Below are 18,817 nucleotides of genomic sequence, written 5' to 3'. Positions count from 1 at the left end.
AATTCTGTGAGAGATAGAGATATCCAGCTATAATGGATTGACAGAGCCATGCTGTATGGTATTCACAAAATATTCTAAGATCTAGGAGGCAGTGTGATATAGTAGAGAGACTGCTGGCTCTGGAGAAGGTCCTTCTACTTCCTACCTATGGATGAATTTCTCAACTTCTCTGTGTCTACGAAATAAAAGAGTTGAACCAAATGGCTCCCAAGGTCCCTTGTAGCTTTGTCCATGTTCCAATTTGGGACTCTGGGTAATTCACTTAACCTCCCTGGCTCTCAGTTTCTTTATCTGCAAAGTAAGAGAATTGGAATATATGGTCTTCTAGCTCTAGATTTATGATCCTGGGACTCTACTGTACAGGATAGTTTCTCTGGGGAAAGATCTATGGAAACATATGGGCAAGAATAACAGAGAATGAGAAGACACCCAAGGGTTGCTATCTGCACTAATAAAGTCTGACTGCCATCTATGTAATCATAGATCCACCAAAAAATAACTGAGTCAGTTTAGGGAGATTTGATGTTTTCAATAGAAAACCAATCAATGGGAAGGGAAAAAAGACCTGAAGAAGGAGGAACAAGGGAAATCTGTAAACAAAGGCTTGAGAGAGAATGGAGAAGAAAAGAGAGAAATGAAACATGAAAAAAGATAACTAAGGAAAGAAGAGAAAATGTCAGAGAAATGAGGAATATACCAAATATGTGAGAAAGATGAGGAAAAAGATACATGGTTGTTCTGATGAAAAAGTGATTGTTCCCAATAAAGAGATGACCACTTGAGGCAATTCAATTCATGTCCATAAATATTTAACAAGTCCCTACTATGTTCCATGTACTGTGCCAGACACTGGAGATATAAGGACAAACAGTCCCTACCCTCAAGTAGATTACATTCTAGTCTGAGGAAACAACATTGCACAGATGAGCAAATTACAAACATATGCAGTTACTTCATAGAAAAGGCAAGGGAGAGGAAATGAGAAAGATCTTAGGAAGGAGGGGGAACTTGAGCTCATTGTGGAAATGGACTCTAACTTTAAGGAAGCAGATAAAGAGAGGGTGCACTCTAGGCATGGGGAATAGCATGTGTGAAGGCACCAAGATGGGACATGGGATACCATGCATGAAGAAGATAGATTAGGCCATTTGGGCCAGATGTAACATATATGGTATAACCTGGAAAGATGGGTTAAAGCCAGATTGGGAAAGGTCTAAATGTTTAACAGAGGCAGCTAGATGGCACAGTGAATGGAACACCCAGTATGGGGTCAGGAAGACCTGAATTCAAGTCCAGTCTCAGCTACTTCCTAGCTTTATAACCTTAAACAGATCATTTCATTTTGGTTTGCCTCAGTTTCCTCATTGGTAAAATGGGTTTAATTATAGCATCTATATCTCAGGGTTGTTGTGAAGATCAAATGAGATAATTATTTTAAAGCACAATGGCTAGCACATAGTAGGTGCTTAATACATTTTCTCTATTTGTGTTTGGTTTTTATTATTTTTATTATTGTTGTTTTATTATTATTATTATTATTATTATTTCCATTTCATCCTGGTACTAACAGTGAACCACTGAAGCTTCTTGGGCATGGTAGTGGCATGGTCGGTTTGGCAGTTATATGGAGTATGGATTGGAACTGGGGAGAGCCTTGAGGAAAGAGACTAATTAGGAGGCTGTTACAATAGTCCAGGAAAGAAGTGATGGGGGCCTGAGCTAGGGACATTATTGGGAAAGCAGAAAGGAAAAATGTATGCCAGAGGTGTTTTAACGGTAGAAATGACAAAATTTGTGAACTGACTGAATATTCCTGGAAAAAAGTCACAAGCTATGGGTTCAAATCCCAACCCTACCACTTATTCTTTGTTTGACTTTGAACAAATCCCTCTCCTTCTTTGGATCTCAGTTTCCTCAGCTGTAAAATGAAGGGGGTTAGGGGGCGGCTAGGTGGCGCAGTGGATAAAGCACCGGCCCTGGATTCAGGAGTACTTGAGTTCAAATCCGGCCTCAGACACTTGACACTTACTAGCTGTGTGACCCTGGGCAAGTCACTTAACTCCCATTGCCCTGCAAAAAAAAAAAAAAAAAAAATGAAGGGGGTTAGGGGGCAGCTAGGTGGCGCAGTGGATAGAGCACTGGCCCTGGATTCTGGAGGACCTGAGTTCAAATCCAGCCTCAGAGACTTACTAGCTGTGTGACCCTGGTCAAGTCACTTAATCCCAATTGCCTTACCAAAAAAAAAAAAATTAAGGGGGTTGGGCTTGCTGGTCTCCAAGGACAGTGCCAGCTCTAAAGTTCTATTACTGCCTGATCAGTAAAAAGGAAATGAGTAGATTGCAAAGGAAGGGAAGGAAACTAAACAGGAAATTAGTAGCAGGGGAAGGGGGAAGGGGGTGGGATATACAAATTAAGAATGGAAAGAAACTCAAGAAAAGAAATCATAGCTTTATTGAATTTGATTTCTCATCATTCCTCGTGCTTCCTGCAATTCACTGGCAAGAGGTCCAGAGTTCTGAACATTTGCAGGATGGGCCCCTCGTGGGAGGAGGGTGTTGGTAGGAAGAAGAGACGGGGAGGTGGGGAGTGGAGAAAGAAGGGAAGAGACAAAGGACAAGGGCCCACTCTGCTCCCTGAGTAGGTTCTGAGGCGGATGGAATTGGCTGATCAGAAATGTGTCCAACTACGGAACCTTTCCCAACCTAATTTCTCTCTAGCCCTGGCACATAATTAAAGCCTTGAATCCTGGAAAACCAGAAGCCTGGGGGCAATATTTGTGGTTCACTCAGAGAAACAAACTACTCTAACATATCTTATATTTCCCATAGGTATAAAAGGTAGTAGTAATTATAACAATAATAGCAGCAGCAACAACAATAATAATAGCAACAATAATAACAACCACAACCACCAGGGGTATGCTGACAAATGTTTAACAACCGACTCTCCAACCAAATGTTTAACAGCTGACGCTTCACCTTTTTATTACTAATTGTGGACATAACAGTTTTAAGTTTAAGCTTTATTGTTAACATTTTCTCCATTACTTTCTTAAGTCTAGCCAATTGAAACAGTAAATAAAGCCCTGATCTATAGTGTTTCCTAATTTCTGAGGTATAAATACTGACACTGAAAATTGAACAATCAGCTTTTGTAAGTGACATCTGACTGGCTCTAGAGAACCTTTAAAATAACAACTCGTATTTATATCTCACTTTAAGGTCAGGAAAAAGTCTCATTTGATAATCACAATAACCCCAACAAGCAAGTAATATCATTATTCCAATTGTAAATGAGGAAACTGATACACTGAGAGGCTTTTTATGGGTCACAGAGCTGATGCATGTGAGATGGGACTCGAACTTTGCCCAATATATCAGTGAAAAGCAGTGTGATATAATAGAAAGAGTGCTGAATCTGAAACCAGGGAACTCTGAGTTAAAATCCTGACTTTGACACTTATCAGCTGTGTACCCCTGGGCAAGTCACTTAATCTCTCTGAACCTCAGTTTCCTTACCTGTAAAAAGGAGGGTTTGTATTGGATGGCTTTTAAGGTTCCTTCTACTTCTAAATTTAGGTCCTATGATCTATTCATTAAGCTACCCTGAAAACCACAGGGACCCAAACAAATAATAGCAGAGAAGCAGCAAAGTACAGCTGAAACAGACCTTAACCTAGACTCAGGAAACCTGTATTTGAATTCTAGAGGCAATTAGTGGTATGGTGGATAGAGCACTTGGTGTAGAGTCAGAAAAATTCAAGTTCAAATACAAGCTCAGACACTTCTTAGCTATGCCACCCACGGAGAGTCACTTAACCTCTTTCTGCCTCAGTTTCCTGTAGAATAAGGATACTATAGAGCACCTATCTCCCAGGGTTCTTGTGAGGATCCAATGAGATAATAATTGTAAAGTGCTTAGCATAGCACCTGGCACATAGTAGGTGCTTAATAAATGCTTATTTCCTTCCCCCAAATTCTGGCCCTGCTACTTATTGGATATGTGTCCTTGAGCAAGTCCCCTCATCTGTCAAATGGGAATAAATAACAAAGAGGGAGCCGGAGATAATGGAAAGGGCACAAGAGTCAGGTGACCTGGGTTCAAATTCCATCTCTGATACTTACTAACTGTTCAGTCTTCATCAAATTATGTCCTTTCCCTGGGCTTTTTTTTTTCTTCCACTGCAAAATAAAGGGGTTGAACTAGATGACCTCTGTGGAGGTGCCTTCTGGTCCTAGATCTTGGCTCCTATAATCTTTTTTTTTTTTTTTTAGTGAGGCAATTGGGGTTAAATGACTTGCCCAGGGTCATACAGCTAGTAAGTGTTAAGTGTCCAAGGCCGGATTTGAACTCAGGTCCTCCTGACTCCAGGGCCAGTGCTCTATCCACTGTGCCACCTAGCCGCCCCTTGGCTCCTATAATCTTAAATAAATCATTTCATTCCCCATACCTCAGTTTCCCTATCTGTCAAGTGGATGGGTTGGACTAGATGGCCTGGCTCACAAATTCAGAGCACCCCCTCCCTCATTTTACAAATCAGGACACTAAGGCAGGGAAAAGTGCAAGGACTTTCCCCAGGTGATAAAACTGGTAAATGTAGAAGGGAAGACCTAAACTGGAGTCTTCCTAACTCCTGGGAAAAGTCCAGCACTCTATGCTTACCTTCTGAAGGAGGCATTCCTTGGTCCCCACTCCCTGCCTCCCAAGCTGATAAAGCTTTCTCCCTCTAAGATTACCTTCTATCCACTATGTGTAGATTAGATATTATAGATACTCACAGATAAATGGCACCCCCAAAATCTTAGTGCAATTCTAAGCTTTAATTGCTTAAAGCTGCAGTAAGGCTTTTGGGACAAAAGAGGGGGAGGGGGACAGGGAAAGGAGACAGAGGTGGGGAGAGAAAATTTCCCCTGTGAGAAATAAACACAACACTTCACACTCCAGTTGAGGTCAGGAAGCATATGTCCTTCCTTGTACTAGGCACTGTCCCTCTCAATGTAGCCTAAGATCGCTTGATCATAAAATTAATGTGCATTCAGGTCAATGAATGTTTTATAATGACTGATTGATCTAAGCCTAACAGCAGGACACTTGGCAGAAATTACTTACACAGCAGTAGCAGCAAGCAGGTATCCAGGCCCTTAATGACATAATTACAATCATCATCAATGAATTGTATATGGTGCTTTGAAGTTCGAAAGACACTTTGAATACATATAAATACATCTCACTTGAGCATCACAACAATTCTGTGAGTCAGGTACTATATGTAGTATGATCCCCATTTTTTAGGTGAGGAAACTGATAAACTGAAATTAAGTGATTTGCCCCCAGGTAACATAACAAGTAAGTGTCAGAGACAGAACTAGAACCCAAATCTTCCTAACTCCAGCACAGATCTTCATCTGCTCCACCACACTTCTTCTCAATATGGGATTCTTAATCAAACAAAATTATCTGTTTAAAAAAACTCAGGGGCAGCTAGGTGACGCAGTGGATAGAGCACTGGCCCTGGAGTCAGGAGGACCTGAGTTCAAATCCGGCCTCAGACACTTAACGCTTACTAGCTGTGTGACCCTGGGCAAGTCACTTAACCCCAATTGCCTCACCAAAATAAAAACCCAAACAAACAAACTCAGGCAAATCCCACCCTAGGAGTCAAATGGATCACAGGTTGAATGGTGAATATTAGATTTTTCCCTTTCTTCTCCATTGAAATGTACATCCTGAGCAGGATGCTATCAGAAAAACCTGAAAAGACTTACATGAGCTGATGCAAAGTGAAATGTACTGTTTACAAAATAACAGCAATATTTTAAGATGATCATCTGTGAATGACTTAGTTATTTTCAGCAATACAATGATCCAAGACAACTCTGAAGGATTTATGAAAAATGCAATACATCTACAGAGAAAGAATTGATAGTATCTGAATACAGATTGAAGCATAATTTTTTGTTGGTTCCTTTTTCTAAAGTTTTTTGATTGTTTTCTTTCACAACCTAACTAATGTGGAAATATTTTGCATGGCTACCCATGTTTAAGTTTTATTGAATAGCTTGAGCTATTAAGGGGGTGGGGTGGGGAGGGAGGGAGGAAGAGAATTTGAAACGCAATCTTTTAAAAATCCATGTTAAAATGTGTTTTTTCAAGCTAATCTGATCAGTCCATGTTAAGGTATTAGTGCTTACTCTGTCTATCACCCCCCATCTGAGTAATTTATTTGCATTTTAAGAAGTAACAACATCTAGCACAGGTTCTAGTACATAGTAAATATTGAAGGGAAGAGGAGGGCAGGGAAGGGGAAAGAGCCTCTCAGATAGAACTCAAGTGTCCTTGAAGAGGTAAAGGATCATAGGTTTAGGGATAGACATCATCTAGTCAAAGGGTTCTTAATCTGGGGTCTGTGGATAGGGTTTAGGGTAGTTCATTAACTTAGGGGGGAAATACATTATTTTTCACTAGCCTTTAACTGAAATTGAGCATTTACTCCCATTATGAATTGCAGACATCAAACATTTTTCTGAGAAGGGGTCCCTTAATTCACCAGATTGTTAAAGGGGTCCATGACACATAAAATGTTGAATCCCTACTCTGACCTGCCCCCCCCCTCAGATTCTGACCTCAAATCCAGATGTGTTATAAAACCCAAGGCTCATTCCATTACTTATTTTCAAATGAGGCAGACATCTGACTCTGTCATGCTTGGAACTGTAACTTCTTACTGGCAAAGATGCCTAGGGAAGGACCCCTTTTCAGGGTATGGCAATCTCCAAACAAAATGATAGGATAATAGAGACAGAGTCATCGATATAAAGCTGGATGGGACTTAGGAGAGCATCCAGTGTAGTGGTTCTCAAAGTGTGGTGCAGGGACTCCTTGAGTCCCCAAGATTCTTTCAGTGAACCCATGAGGTCAAAGTTTTTTCATAATAATACTAAGATATTATTTGCCTGTTAAAATACTCCTGAGCAGCTAAGATGTGCAGTGATAAGAAACATTGGACCTGAAGTTAGGAAGACAAGTTCAAATCTGGCCCCAGATACTTCCTCTGGGCAAATCACTTAACCCTGTTTGTCCCAGCTCTCTCATCTTTAAAATGAGCTGGAGAAGGAAATGGCAAACCACTCCGGTACCTCTGCCAAGAAAACCCCAATGGAGTCGTGAGGAGTCAGACAGGAATGAACAACAACCACAAAAAATAGTCTTCCCTTTTCCAACTAAACATCTGTGGGGGGGGGGGTGACTTTTCTTCATATACTTCAACCAAAACAACATATCATAACAGCTTGAAGACAGAAGCATCTATGAGCATGCAGATGCCCTCTTAAGCCACTATTCCCATACAATTTTGTTTGCTTTAGAAAATGCAGTTATTTTTCATTAAAAAAAATATTTGTTAGTCTATTATTCTTTTTAAAGGCAAGAAATATTTAAAATTTTATCAGCTTTAATTTCTTATATAAAGTAAATATTAATAGCAACAACCCACATAAATAAAAGGGCTTTGGGGCCCTCAATAATTGTTCTGAGAACAAAATGTTTAAGAAGTGCTGGACTAGACCAACACTCTCATTTTTCAAATGAGGAAAGAGACCCAGAGAGGGTAAATCACTTGCTCAAGGTCTTAAGTCATATATCTAGAGGTAGGAGAGACCTCAGAGGCCATCTTATCCAACCTCCTCATTCTACAGATGAGGAAACTGAGATGGGGAGGGGTGAGACTGGCCTAAGATGACAAAGACAGGATTTGAACTCAGAGTCAATGCTCTCTACAATACATCTGTGGGGAAAAAATGAAGGGGAAAATGTATATGCTGTGAGTTTAAGGAAAACATCTCCCTGGGGAAAAGAAACCTTATAGGGATGAGAAACAGAGCTAGAGGGTTCTGTAAATAGAGACCCTCAGACTGGCAAGAACAGGATGAGTGTGAACTGGTAGTTCTGAAGGCAGGCCTCCACTAGCGTGGAGATTTACCACTCAAATAGGACATTCAGATGAAATTAACTTTACGGAGAAAACTTTATCTCACTGGAACAGATCTGCTCATGATCAACTCCTAAGTAAGACTCCAATGTTAACACATTCTCCCTCAAACTGCTTGGCATCCTGTCCCTATTTCTTAACCCTCCCAAATAAGAAAAGTGGCTGAGCAGCCTCACTTGATAGACTGCTTGAACTTGCCTTTTCACCACATAATATTTTCCTAAGACTGTATAAAACCATATGTGTGTGTGTGTGCGTGTGTGTATATATACATATATGTGTGTATATATATGTGTGTGTACATATCTGCATATATATATATACAGATACACACACACACACACATACACACATGCACACACACACACATATGGATGGTCTCTGTTTGTTGAGGGCCATTGTTATCCACTTGGTGAATGCTCATCAGTGATGCTAATTATACTTTTATCTTCTACACTTGCCTCTTGACAGTCAAATGGACCAAGGTGGAAATTTCCCTCCTAGAAGGTTTTAGGACCTCTGGGTTTGGAGATTCCCCAATGCATCTCATGCAGTTTGAGTCTTTGGTAGGGAGGCTGGGAGCTTCCAGGTACTTTGCAGGTTGGATTTTCTCTTCTCATGCAGTTTCTAGAATGTTTCAAGACTTCCCTCTGCTGGGGATATGCTGGGATTTCAGCATAAGGTCCCAGAAGATGCTTCTGATGGACAGAGGGGAAAAGAAAGCATTTCACACCATCCCTTGTAATTGATTTGAGCTGGGGAAGGGAGAAGGATGTCTGCTATGAGTCACATTCTTTTTTGGTAGAGGGATTTGAGACTCTGATCTTTTCTTCTCCCTTTAGCATCAGCAAGACACATCAGCAAAAGGAAAGGGAAGAGACTTGTCATTCCTATCATTTCATTTTGAAAGCTTCTTGGGCACTGGAATGATAAATCTGTGGCTTGGAGCACCCTTGTGAGGCAAGACATCCCAGATAAGGAGGAACCTGTGACCTGGGGAGTGGCTGTTCCCAGGTATCCTTCCAATAGCAAATCCCTCCAAAGCCAACCAGCTCCGGAAGGACACATTAGCAGAAAGAGGGGTAGGGGTAAAAAGTGTTGTGGGGGGTTTTCAAAAGGTAGAAATGGATTAAAAATATAAATAATATACAGTGGTATCAGTGAAGTGCCTGACTGACAAATCCATGAGAGAGTAGTATTGAAGACGAGCTCTGAACTCTTCCTCAGGCACTTACTAAATATATTTCTGGGCAAATCACTTCCTAACCTATTTCCTTATGTCTAAGGTTGGATTGATGGACTCTAAGGTCCCACTACGTCTATTACCCAAATTGGGGGGGGGCGGAGAGGATAGACCTTAATCAAGCACTCCCAGAAACACATGAATCATCAGAGATGCTGGGATAGGGGAATAGTCGCCAACATTCAAATAGCACCTCAAGGTTCACAAAACATTTTACGTGTCTTATCTTGTTTGATCCTCACAACAACCCTGGGAGGCAGATGCTATTATGATCCCCATTTTACAGATGAGCAAATTAAGTATCAAGGAAGTGAAGTGACTTGCCTGTGACTTCCACACAGCTAAGAAGGATCTGGGCCACCATTTATTCTTAGGTCTTTATGACCCCAAGTTCAATGTTCTATCTCATTCACCACCTGAGCTGCCCCTTCATGTCTTTCAAGCTGTGACCTGGGGATTAGCTGGACTAGACATCCCAGGACCAGTCTAGCAAAATTCACAGATGTAGGTAGGGATAGTGGTGATTTCTTTTTCTGCCAGAGCAACTCAGGAAGACTTTATCCCAGAAGGAGATGGGTCTTTAGCCTATTAGTGGGGCCAATATACCAAGGATTTTTGTTAAAGGCAAGGATTTTTGAAGTGTGTGTTAAACAATGACTATGAGCTTTGTTGTTTGTCCTCAATCCTAGGAGGATGCATAAGCATAAGACATAGTTTTTTTTAAAGATATGATATCTCTCTGTCCTCAAGGGGACTTACCTCCTGCCAATGAACTCTTGGAAGCATGAGGAAGGAAGGGAGGGAGGGAGGGAGGGAGGGAGAAGGGAGGGAAGGAGGGAAGGATGGGAGGATGGGAGGATGGGAAGAAAGGAGGGAGGAAGGGAGGGGGGAGGGAGGGAAGGAAGGAAGGAAGGAAGGAAAGAAGGGAGGGAGGGAGGGAGGGAGGAAGGAAGGAAGGAAGGAAGGAAGGAAGGAAGGAAGGAAGGAAGGAAGGAAGGAAGGAAGGAAGGAAGGAAGGAAGGAAGGAAGGAAGGAAGGAAGGAAGGGAGGGAGGAAGGAAGGAAGGAAGGAGGGAAGGGAGGGAGGGAGGGAGGGAGGAAGGAAGGAAGGAATTAAAAAGAATTTATTAAGCTCTTACTGTGTGCCAAGAACTGTGCTAAACACTAAGTATAAAAACAGAAAAGGTGAGGCAGTCACTTCTTTCAAGGAAATCATGGTTTAATTGGGTGAAACAATATGCAAAATTATGACAAATCAATTCAAAGAGGAGCAAAGTTACCCAAGAAACAGATGTTATATTTTTGAAGTTTGTTTTGTCTCCATGTTGGTTTCTAAGGCAGGTCGATTCTAACAATTGAGGCAAGGATGGGAGCCATCTGACCTGGTACCCACATGTGGATCTGCAGACATTTCAGGGTCATCTCAGCTTGTGGATTCTAGATAGACGCAATGCTAGAAGGAGGCTCAGAGACCATCTAATCCAACCTCTTCATTCTACAGATGAGGAAACTTGAGTCCCCAAGAGCTGAAGTGATTTGCTCATGGGGTCACAGCTGGTAAGTGTCTGAGGTGGGATTAAAAGCCATGTGCTCCTGACTCCCAGGTCAGTGCTTTATCCACTCACTATGCCTTGGTCCTCTCAAACATATACACCCAAAAAGTCTCACTCACCCTCTACCAGTAAGCCCTGAAAGAAATGATGCTGAATGGTTTAAAAAAAAAAAACCTCTCTACATTTGTGTCTCAGAAATGAGCAGTGTGGTATACTGGAAAGACTTTGGAATTTGGAATCAAAAGAGCTGAGCTCAAATCCCACCTCTGCCACCTTTCTTTTTTTTTCTTTTTTGCAGAGCAATGAGGGTTAAGTGACTTGCCCAGGGTCACAAAGCTAGTAAGTGTTAAGTGTCTGAGGCCGGATTTGAACTCAGGTACTCCTGACTCCAGGTCCGGTGCTCTATCCACTGTGCCACCTAGCTGCCCCTTCAGTTTCCTTATCTGTAAAAGAAAGATACTGGACAATAATAATATTTATATAGTTCTTTGAGGTTTGCAAAGTGCTTTATAAATATCCTCACAACCACCCTGGGAGGAGAGGCACATAAGTGTTTTAATGTCCCTATTTTAAATATAAGGAAACTGAGACAGAGTCTTAGTAACTTTCCAAGGGTCACATAGCGAATAAGCATCTAAAGCTGAATTTGAACTCAGGTCTTCCTGACTCCAGGTCCAGTGCTCTATGCATTGTGCTACCTGGTCACCTCTAGAAACAAGATGATTTCTAAAGTCCCTAAAAGTTCTAGATTTCTGCTCTATGTAGAAGAATAGAAGAAACCTGGAAGAATTACCAATATTGAATGACTTTATTGAGTAGGGGATGACATGGATACGCTTCATGAAAATCATTTCAGCAGCTGTGTAAAAGGACATTTAGAATAGATGAAATCTGAAAGATAATATAAAGCATATTAAAGTGCATCCCCCTACTCCATAAATTCCAGTGGTTCCCGATTGCCTTCAGGATCAAATGAACTGGGGCAGCTAGGTGGTGCAGTGGATAAAGCACTGGCCCTGGATTCAGGAGGACCTGAGTTCAAATCTGACCTCAGACACTTGACATGTACTAGCTGTGTGACCCTGGGCAAGTCACTTAACCCTCATTGCCCTGAAAAAAAAGATCAAATGAACTGACACATGTAACATACTTTGCAAATCCTTAAAACACTCTACAAATTTTGATGATGATGATAATGAAAGAGAAGGAGAAGAAGGAGAAGGAGGAGGAGGAGGAGGAGGAGGAGGAGGAGGAGGAGAGTGTCTCACTAACTAGCCCCAACCCACCTTTCCTGCTTTCTTACACATTACACACTACAATCCAGTCATAACTACCTCTTGCTGTTCTATGTATACAATACTTCATCTCTCATCTCCACGCCTTTGCCCTCACTGTCTCCTATATTTAGAATCCTCTCCCTCTTCCCTCTGCCTCTCAGAATCCCTACTTTCCTTCAGAATTTGACAGAAGTGCTACCTTCTCCATGTCTTCAAGGCTTTCTCTATCCCCCCCCCTCCAGCTGCTAGTGCCCTTCTTCTCAAAACTAATTTACTATTTAAATTCGTTTATTAGCTCTAATTATCATCTATTATTTAAATTAGTAGATTAATCTTAATTATTTTGTAGATTAAGAGATGGAAAGTATAATGAGGTGCCTAGCCCAGTGTTCCATACACAGCAGAGATTTAATATCTGTTTGATGAAGGAAGGAAGGAATGACTGAGAGGCAGTGGGGTGTGATGGAGAGAACACAATGGCTTCGGGTTCAGAACTGGGTTCTCATCCTGCCTCTGACACTAGATGTTTCAACATGGCTAAGTCACTCAATTTCTCCAAACCTCAGTTTCTTCATCTGTAAAGTAGGTACACAGAGGACCTGCTGACAGAGTTGTCGGTTAAGAACACTTATTAAGCACCTACTATGTGCCAGTCACTGTGCTAAGTTCTAAAGACACAAAGAAAGGCAAAAGACAGTGAAGAAGCTTGACTGAGCTCCCACAAGGAGCTTGTTGTAAAGCTCAAATAGGATCATGTCTCTAAGAACTTAGCAAACTTAAAAGATTCTTTGTACAAGTCAGCTGTCATTGGTCTTACTGGGAAAGACTGTGAATTCCTTGGAAGAGACTGTGAACTCATCCCAGAAAGGAAACTAGCTCTACTAATCAATCAATAATCAATAAACATTCATTAAGTACCTACTATGTGCCAGGCACTAGACCAATGCAGAAAAAGACCTGATCTGAAACTTACAGTCTTAGAGAGTTACCTAGAGGACTAAAAGATAAAATGATTTGACAAGGGTCAAGTATACAGTCAAAGTGAGACTTGAACCCAGAACTTACTGGTTTTAAGACCAGCTTTCTATTAATTCCACCATGCTGCCTATTGTAATATTACTTACCATTATAAAATGAATAATGTCCTGAAACTGTTTTGAGCAGCAAAGTTTAGGCAGTATGAGTGACAGAAGTTGTTATGCTGCTGAAGCTGTTTGATCACCTGAGCTCAGGAGTTCTGAGCTGCAGTGGGCCAAGCCAGTTAGGTGTCCACAACAAGGCTGGGACTAGTAGGGTGAGCCTCCAAAGCAGGGGACCCCCTGCCTGCCTAAGGAGAGGCAAAGCAGCCCAGAAGATGCTGTTCAGTTCTTTCAGCTTTGTCTGACCCTTTATAACCTCATTTGGGGTTTTCTTGGCAGAGATACTAGAGTGGTTTGCTATTTCCTTTTCCAGTTCATTGTACAAATGAGGAAACTAAGGCAAACAGGGTGAAGTGACTTGCCCGGGGTCACACAGCTATTGAGTGTCTGGGCAGATCACCTCATCTCTATGGGCCTCAGTTTCCTCATTTTCAAATGAGGTCATTAGACTCGCTGACCCCTGAGGTCTTTGCACCTAGAACACATCAGGCTCTGAGTAAGTGCTTGCTAAATGAAACTGAATAAAACTATCAGCTCTTACTATTCCTCTAATTACTGGTTCTGAGAAACAAGACAGAACCCAGGCCCCTCCCACAACTTGACCTAGAGCCCCAAGATGAGATGAGAGTAAGGGGTCTGCACCTCTTTTCTGTCAGAGACTCTATGGCAATCTAGTGGTCTGTGTGAGCCTTTTCATAATCATGTTTTTAAATGCATAAAATAAGATCATTAAAGAAATTAACCGTACTGAAATACAGTTATTATTAAAAAAAATTTTTTTCTAAGTTCCCAGACCCCATTGTGGGTATCTGGAGCACATGCTTAAACATGAGGCCATGTCCTACCAGACATTGATTACAGTGTGGCCTTATTCTTGAGAGTCATGCAGGGGCTGCCCTAGATCCCAGAGGGCAAGGAGCCAGAAAGGGGGGGGCAGGTATGTTTGGCCTCTTTCTGGATGATTCCAGGACAGCACAGAAGATCTGGGTGGGACAAAAATTACAATATAGCTCTGATCCTCTGTGTACCAAGAAGTTTTGAAATTTAGCCTCAGATATTTACTAGCTGAGTGACCCTCACCAAGTCACTTAACCTCTGTTGGCCTCAGTTTCCTTAATTGTAAAATGGGAATAATAGTTCTAAATCTCCCCCTCCCAAGGTTGTGGTGAAGATCAAAAGAGATAATATTTGTTATCGCCAAAAAGTACTTTATAAAAAAATAAAATAGAAAGAAAGAAAGAAATTAATGAATAAATGAATAAGTGAATGAATGAATGAACAGATAAATAAATAGAAGGATAAATTAATTAATGAATTAATTGATTGATTAATTAATTAATGGAAGTGCTTTATACAATGCCTGGCACATCCTAAGCACTATATAAATGCTTTCAGGCTTTCCTTTTTCTTCCCCTGGAGATGATTCCTTTCTTTCTCCTCTCACTTCAACCCTAAGATGGTATATGTAACAACCCCAGAAGAGTAGTACACCTTGTATCACTAAGACAACCTGAAGGGGAAATCCAGACAATTCTCTCTCCCCTTGAATAGAGGAAATAATAGAATCTCAGAGTTAAAAGGGACCCAAGAAGCAATCCAGACTCTTCTTGATGTTATTTTTTTTTCGGGGCAATGGGGGTTAAGTGACTTGTCCAGGGTCACACAGCTAGTAAGTGTCAAGTGTCTGAGGCCGGATTTGAACTCAGGTACTCCTGAGTGCTTTATCCACTGAACCACCTAGCTGCCCCCAATCCAGACTCTTCTTAAAGACCTCCATGGATGGGAAGCTGCCACCTCCTGAGGCAGCCCATTTCATTTTGGGAAAACTCTCATTGTTAAGCAATTTTCCCTGATTTCCAGCCTAAATCCACCCAGTATCTCATGCCTTATGGCACTAAACAAAAATAAGCCTAGTCTCTCTTCCATATGACAGCCTTTTAAGTATTTGGGGACAGCTCAAAGCCTTCTCTTCTCCAGGCCAAACATCTTCAGATCCTCCCATGACTTGGATTCAAGACCCTTCACCATTCTAGTTGTACTCTGGTGCTCTCCAGCTTCATTAGTGATCCTAAAGTGTAGTGCCCCAACCCCATCGTAATATTCCAACCATCTCTCACCAGAGCTGCACACAAAAGGACCATCACTTCTGGACACTTTTCCTCTCTAAATGAAGCAGGAGACCCCATTAGCTTTCTTGAGGGCGATATTATACCATTGACTTATCCTGAGTTCACAAACCATCTTTTTTCAGATACATTGCTGTCTAACTCTTTCTTTCCCATCTTGTATTTGTGACATTGATGACTTGAATCCAAGTGTAAGAATTTACATTTATCCCTATTTGGTTTCATTTCGTTCGATTCAGAGCACTGAACTTTTTGAATCCTGCCATCCAGGAGGGTAGCAATCCCTCCAAACTTTGTGTCATCGGCAAGCATTCCATCTATTCCTTCATTGAAACCTCTGATAAATATGTGACTTTTACTGAGATCTCCTCCTCTTAGACTGCCAGCAATAGTACACATGGACCTTAGAGACCCAGATGGAATGGAAATACTATAGACTTCAACAAGCACCACCCCAGAATACCACTCTGACAACGAACACCTTGTTGTTGTTGTTGTTTTGTTTCTACTACCAATCCAATTGCTCCTTTCCTTCTGCTCCTACCCTGTATGTGCTTATTCTCACCTCGGGATTTAAAGACACAACAGACCTGCTAGAAAAAAACCTACCATGGCCTCTGTCCTTAGAGGTAGGGAATAAAGGAACTACTTCAGGGCCTTGGCTCACCTGCCATGTGAACGTTCCGGAGGCAGGAGAGGGAGGCATTGAGACGGGCACACTCCTCTGGGTTGGCTCCATATTTCTCCACCGTTTCACACACCTGTTCATCAGTCATCTCCAGAAGCTGTTCTAGGCTCAACTGGCCGGGGGTGATTTCCTTGGGAGCAAAGAGAGGACACAGATGAACTAGACCATAAATTTGTAGAAAACAGTAATCCTTTCTTATCCTTCTCTTATAAAGAGCTATAACTAAGAATGGTTGCACTCAGGGAAGACAAGCATTAGAAACCACATCCAGGGGGCGGCTAGGTGGCACAGTGGATAAAACACCGGCCCTGGAGTCAGGAGCACCTGAGTTCAAATCCGACCTCAGACACTTAACACTTACTAACTGTGTGACCCTGGGCAAGTCACTTAACCCCAATTGCCTCACTTAAAAAAAAAAAGAAAAGAAAAGAAAGAAACCACATCCAGGACAAGCCAGAATTATTATTGCTGGGCAAGTGGAAGCAAGTTAGGGCCAGGGAGAAATTGACCTGGGGTCTTGCCCCTGGAGATAAGAGGAAGTCCACTTGATAACTTAAGATGTTAAACTATTCTTGCTAAATATGAGCTAGTTTTTATTTCTAAACTTTGAAGGATTGCAAATGCCCTCTAAAATCAGAGCTCTGGGGGAAAGCCCCAGTCACCATGACCTGGTTGCATTTCAATTCTTGGATCACCCAAGGGGCTGGTACAAGGCTTAGTACAAAGAGGGTTATTGATCAATATTCATTCATTCTTTTTTTTTTTTTTGCAGGGCAATGAGGGTTAAGTGACTTGCCCAGGTTCACACAGCTAGTAAGTGTCAAATGCCTGAGGTTGGATTTGAACTCAGGTCCTCCTGAATCCAGGACCAGTGCCTTTTCCACTGTGCCACCTAGGTGCCCCAATATTCATTCATTCTTAGGCTACCTTCCATCTACTACTACTACTACTACTACTACTAGCTTGTATTTATTCAGCACTATAAAATTTGCAAAGCACTTTATACATGTTATCTCATTTGATTCTAACAACACCTGTCTGAGGTAGGTATTATTATTATCACTGAATCTACTGAATTCTGTAAAAAGTACCCTAAGGGCAGAGATTGGGTTTTTGCCTTTCTTTGAATCCTCCCCACTTTAGCACAGTGTCTGGCATACAGCAAGCATTTAATAAGTACTTGGTGATTAAATGGTCAATCTATGTGTAAAGGTGATGGACAGATTGCACCAATCAATAAAATCACTCCACCCTGCTTTAAGTAATTCATGAGCTACAGCAAGAGAAAACCACCCCCTTAGAGCTACCCCTAGAATCCTAAGGTAAGATGTGTCTACTGCCCTCTCGGGATCTGACCTGCCACTACAAGTGGAGGGTGGGAGAGCAGCTCCAAAGCTTGTGCTTGCTACACCTGGATGGTAGCAGTGTCGTGCAGTTGAAAGAGGATTTGCTTCAGAGACAAAGAGCTTGGGTTTGAATACCAGCTCTGCCCCCATACTACTCTCATGAACTTGAACAAGTCACTTAATGTCCGTCAGCCTCAGTTTCCTCTTTTGTAAAATCGGGTGGTTGAACTAATGACCTCTATGGTCCCCCTTAAATCTATGATCCTATAATCTATATGATAAGGTGAGAAAGAGATCTGGACATGGGAAGCACAGAAAACAGGACTAGCAAATAACTCATAAGAGACAGAAGTCCCCATACCTCTAAGTAAGAGAAGACACAGTACCATAGATGCACAGATTTAGAGGAGACTTCAAAGGTCACTGAATCTAACTCCCTAATTTTTCAGATGAGAAAAACTGAGCCCTAAAGAGGTTAAGTGACTTGTCCAGGGTCACAAAATCACCAAGTGCCAGGATTTGAGCTCAGGTATCCTGAGTCCAGGTTCAGGACTCTTTTCTTTTCTTTTTGTTTGTTTGTTTGTTTTGGTTTTTGCAGGGTGATGAGAGTTAAGTGACTTGCCCAAGGTCTCACAGCTAGTAAGTGTCAAGTGTCTGAGGCCAACTTTGAACTCAAGTCCTCCTGAATCCAAGGCTGGTGCTTTATCCACTGCGCCACCTAGCTGCCCCAATACAGAACTTTCACCTTCCATTTCTGTATTCTGACAATCTTTTATGCCTGGAATGCATTCCTTCCTCACCTCTATCTCTCAGATTCTTTAGCTTCCTTCATGATATAGGTCACATGTCACCTCCTCCATATCTCCTTTCCTGATTTACCAGAAATGAGTGTTTAATCCTTTCTGGAAGTTATCCATTAATTTGTATATATTTTTAATGTAATTATTCCTGTAGGGGTTGTTTCCCTCCTAAAGAATGTAATGTCCTTGAGGGAAGAGGCAGATTCTTTTTGCCTTGGTGCCCCTCGAATTCATTGGCTTAACAAACACTTATTAAGAATTAAACTGTAGGGGGCAGCTAGGTGGTGCAGTGGATAAAGCACTGGCCCTAGATTCAGAAGGACCTGAGTTCAAATCCAGCCTCAGACACTTGCCACTTACTAGCTGTGTGACCCTGGGCAAGTCACTTAACCCTCATTGCTCTGCAAAAAAAAAAAAAAAAAAAAAATGATAGAAGGACTGAAGATAGAGCTAGAACTGAGTTCAAATATAAAAGGACTGATGCATTCGCTGCTCCCTCAGTGTTTTTTGCCCTTCTCTCTTCTTTGGTGGTTATTTGGCAAAGATGTGAAGGGTATAAATTCCTGGAATGGAAAGGCATGGACAAAAAAGGTGAAACACTGTAGATGGGGAAACATGAGCAAGCTAGTTCAGGTAACATATAATAGATGCTTCATGTG

The 18,817-nt window shown here is 41.7% G+C and overlaps 1 protein-coding gene across 3 annotated transcripts in view; it reads right to left on the bottom strand.

Annotated features, from left to right (window-relative positions):
• The window catches only part of KSR2 (kinase suppressor of ras 2), a 651,354-nt gene that overhangs the window by 516,124 nt on the left and 116,413 nt on the right, over nt 1-18,817 (bottom strand). For all 3 annotated transcript variants that reach the window (XM_043980701.1, XM_043980709.1, XM_043980704.1), the window contains exon 3: nt 15,992-16,142. In XM_043980701.1, the coding sequence (XP_043836636.1) occupies nt 15,992-16,142 (151 nt within the window). The remainder of the gene's footprint in view (nt 1-15,991; nt 16,143-18,817) is intronic.

Source organism: Dromiciops gliroides, chromosome 1, assembly GCF_019393635.1.
Source record: "Dromiciops gliroides isolate mDroGli1 chromosome 1, mDroGli1.pri, whole genome shotgun sequence".
Taxonomy (NCBI): domain Eukaryota; kingdom Metazoa; phylum Chordata; class Mammalia; order Microbiotheria; family Microbiotheriidae; genus Dromiciops; species Dromiciops gliroides.
This window is presented reverse-complemented; position numbering and strand designations above follow the sequence as displayed.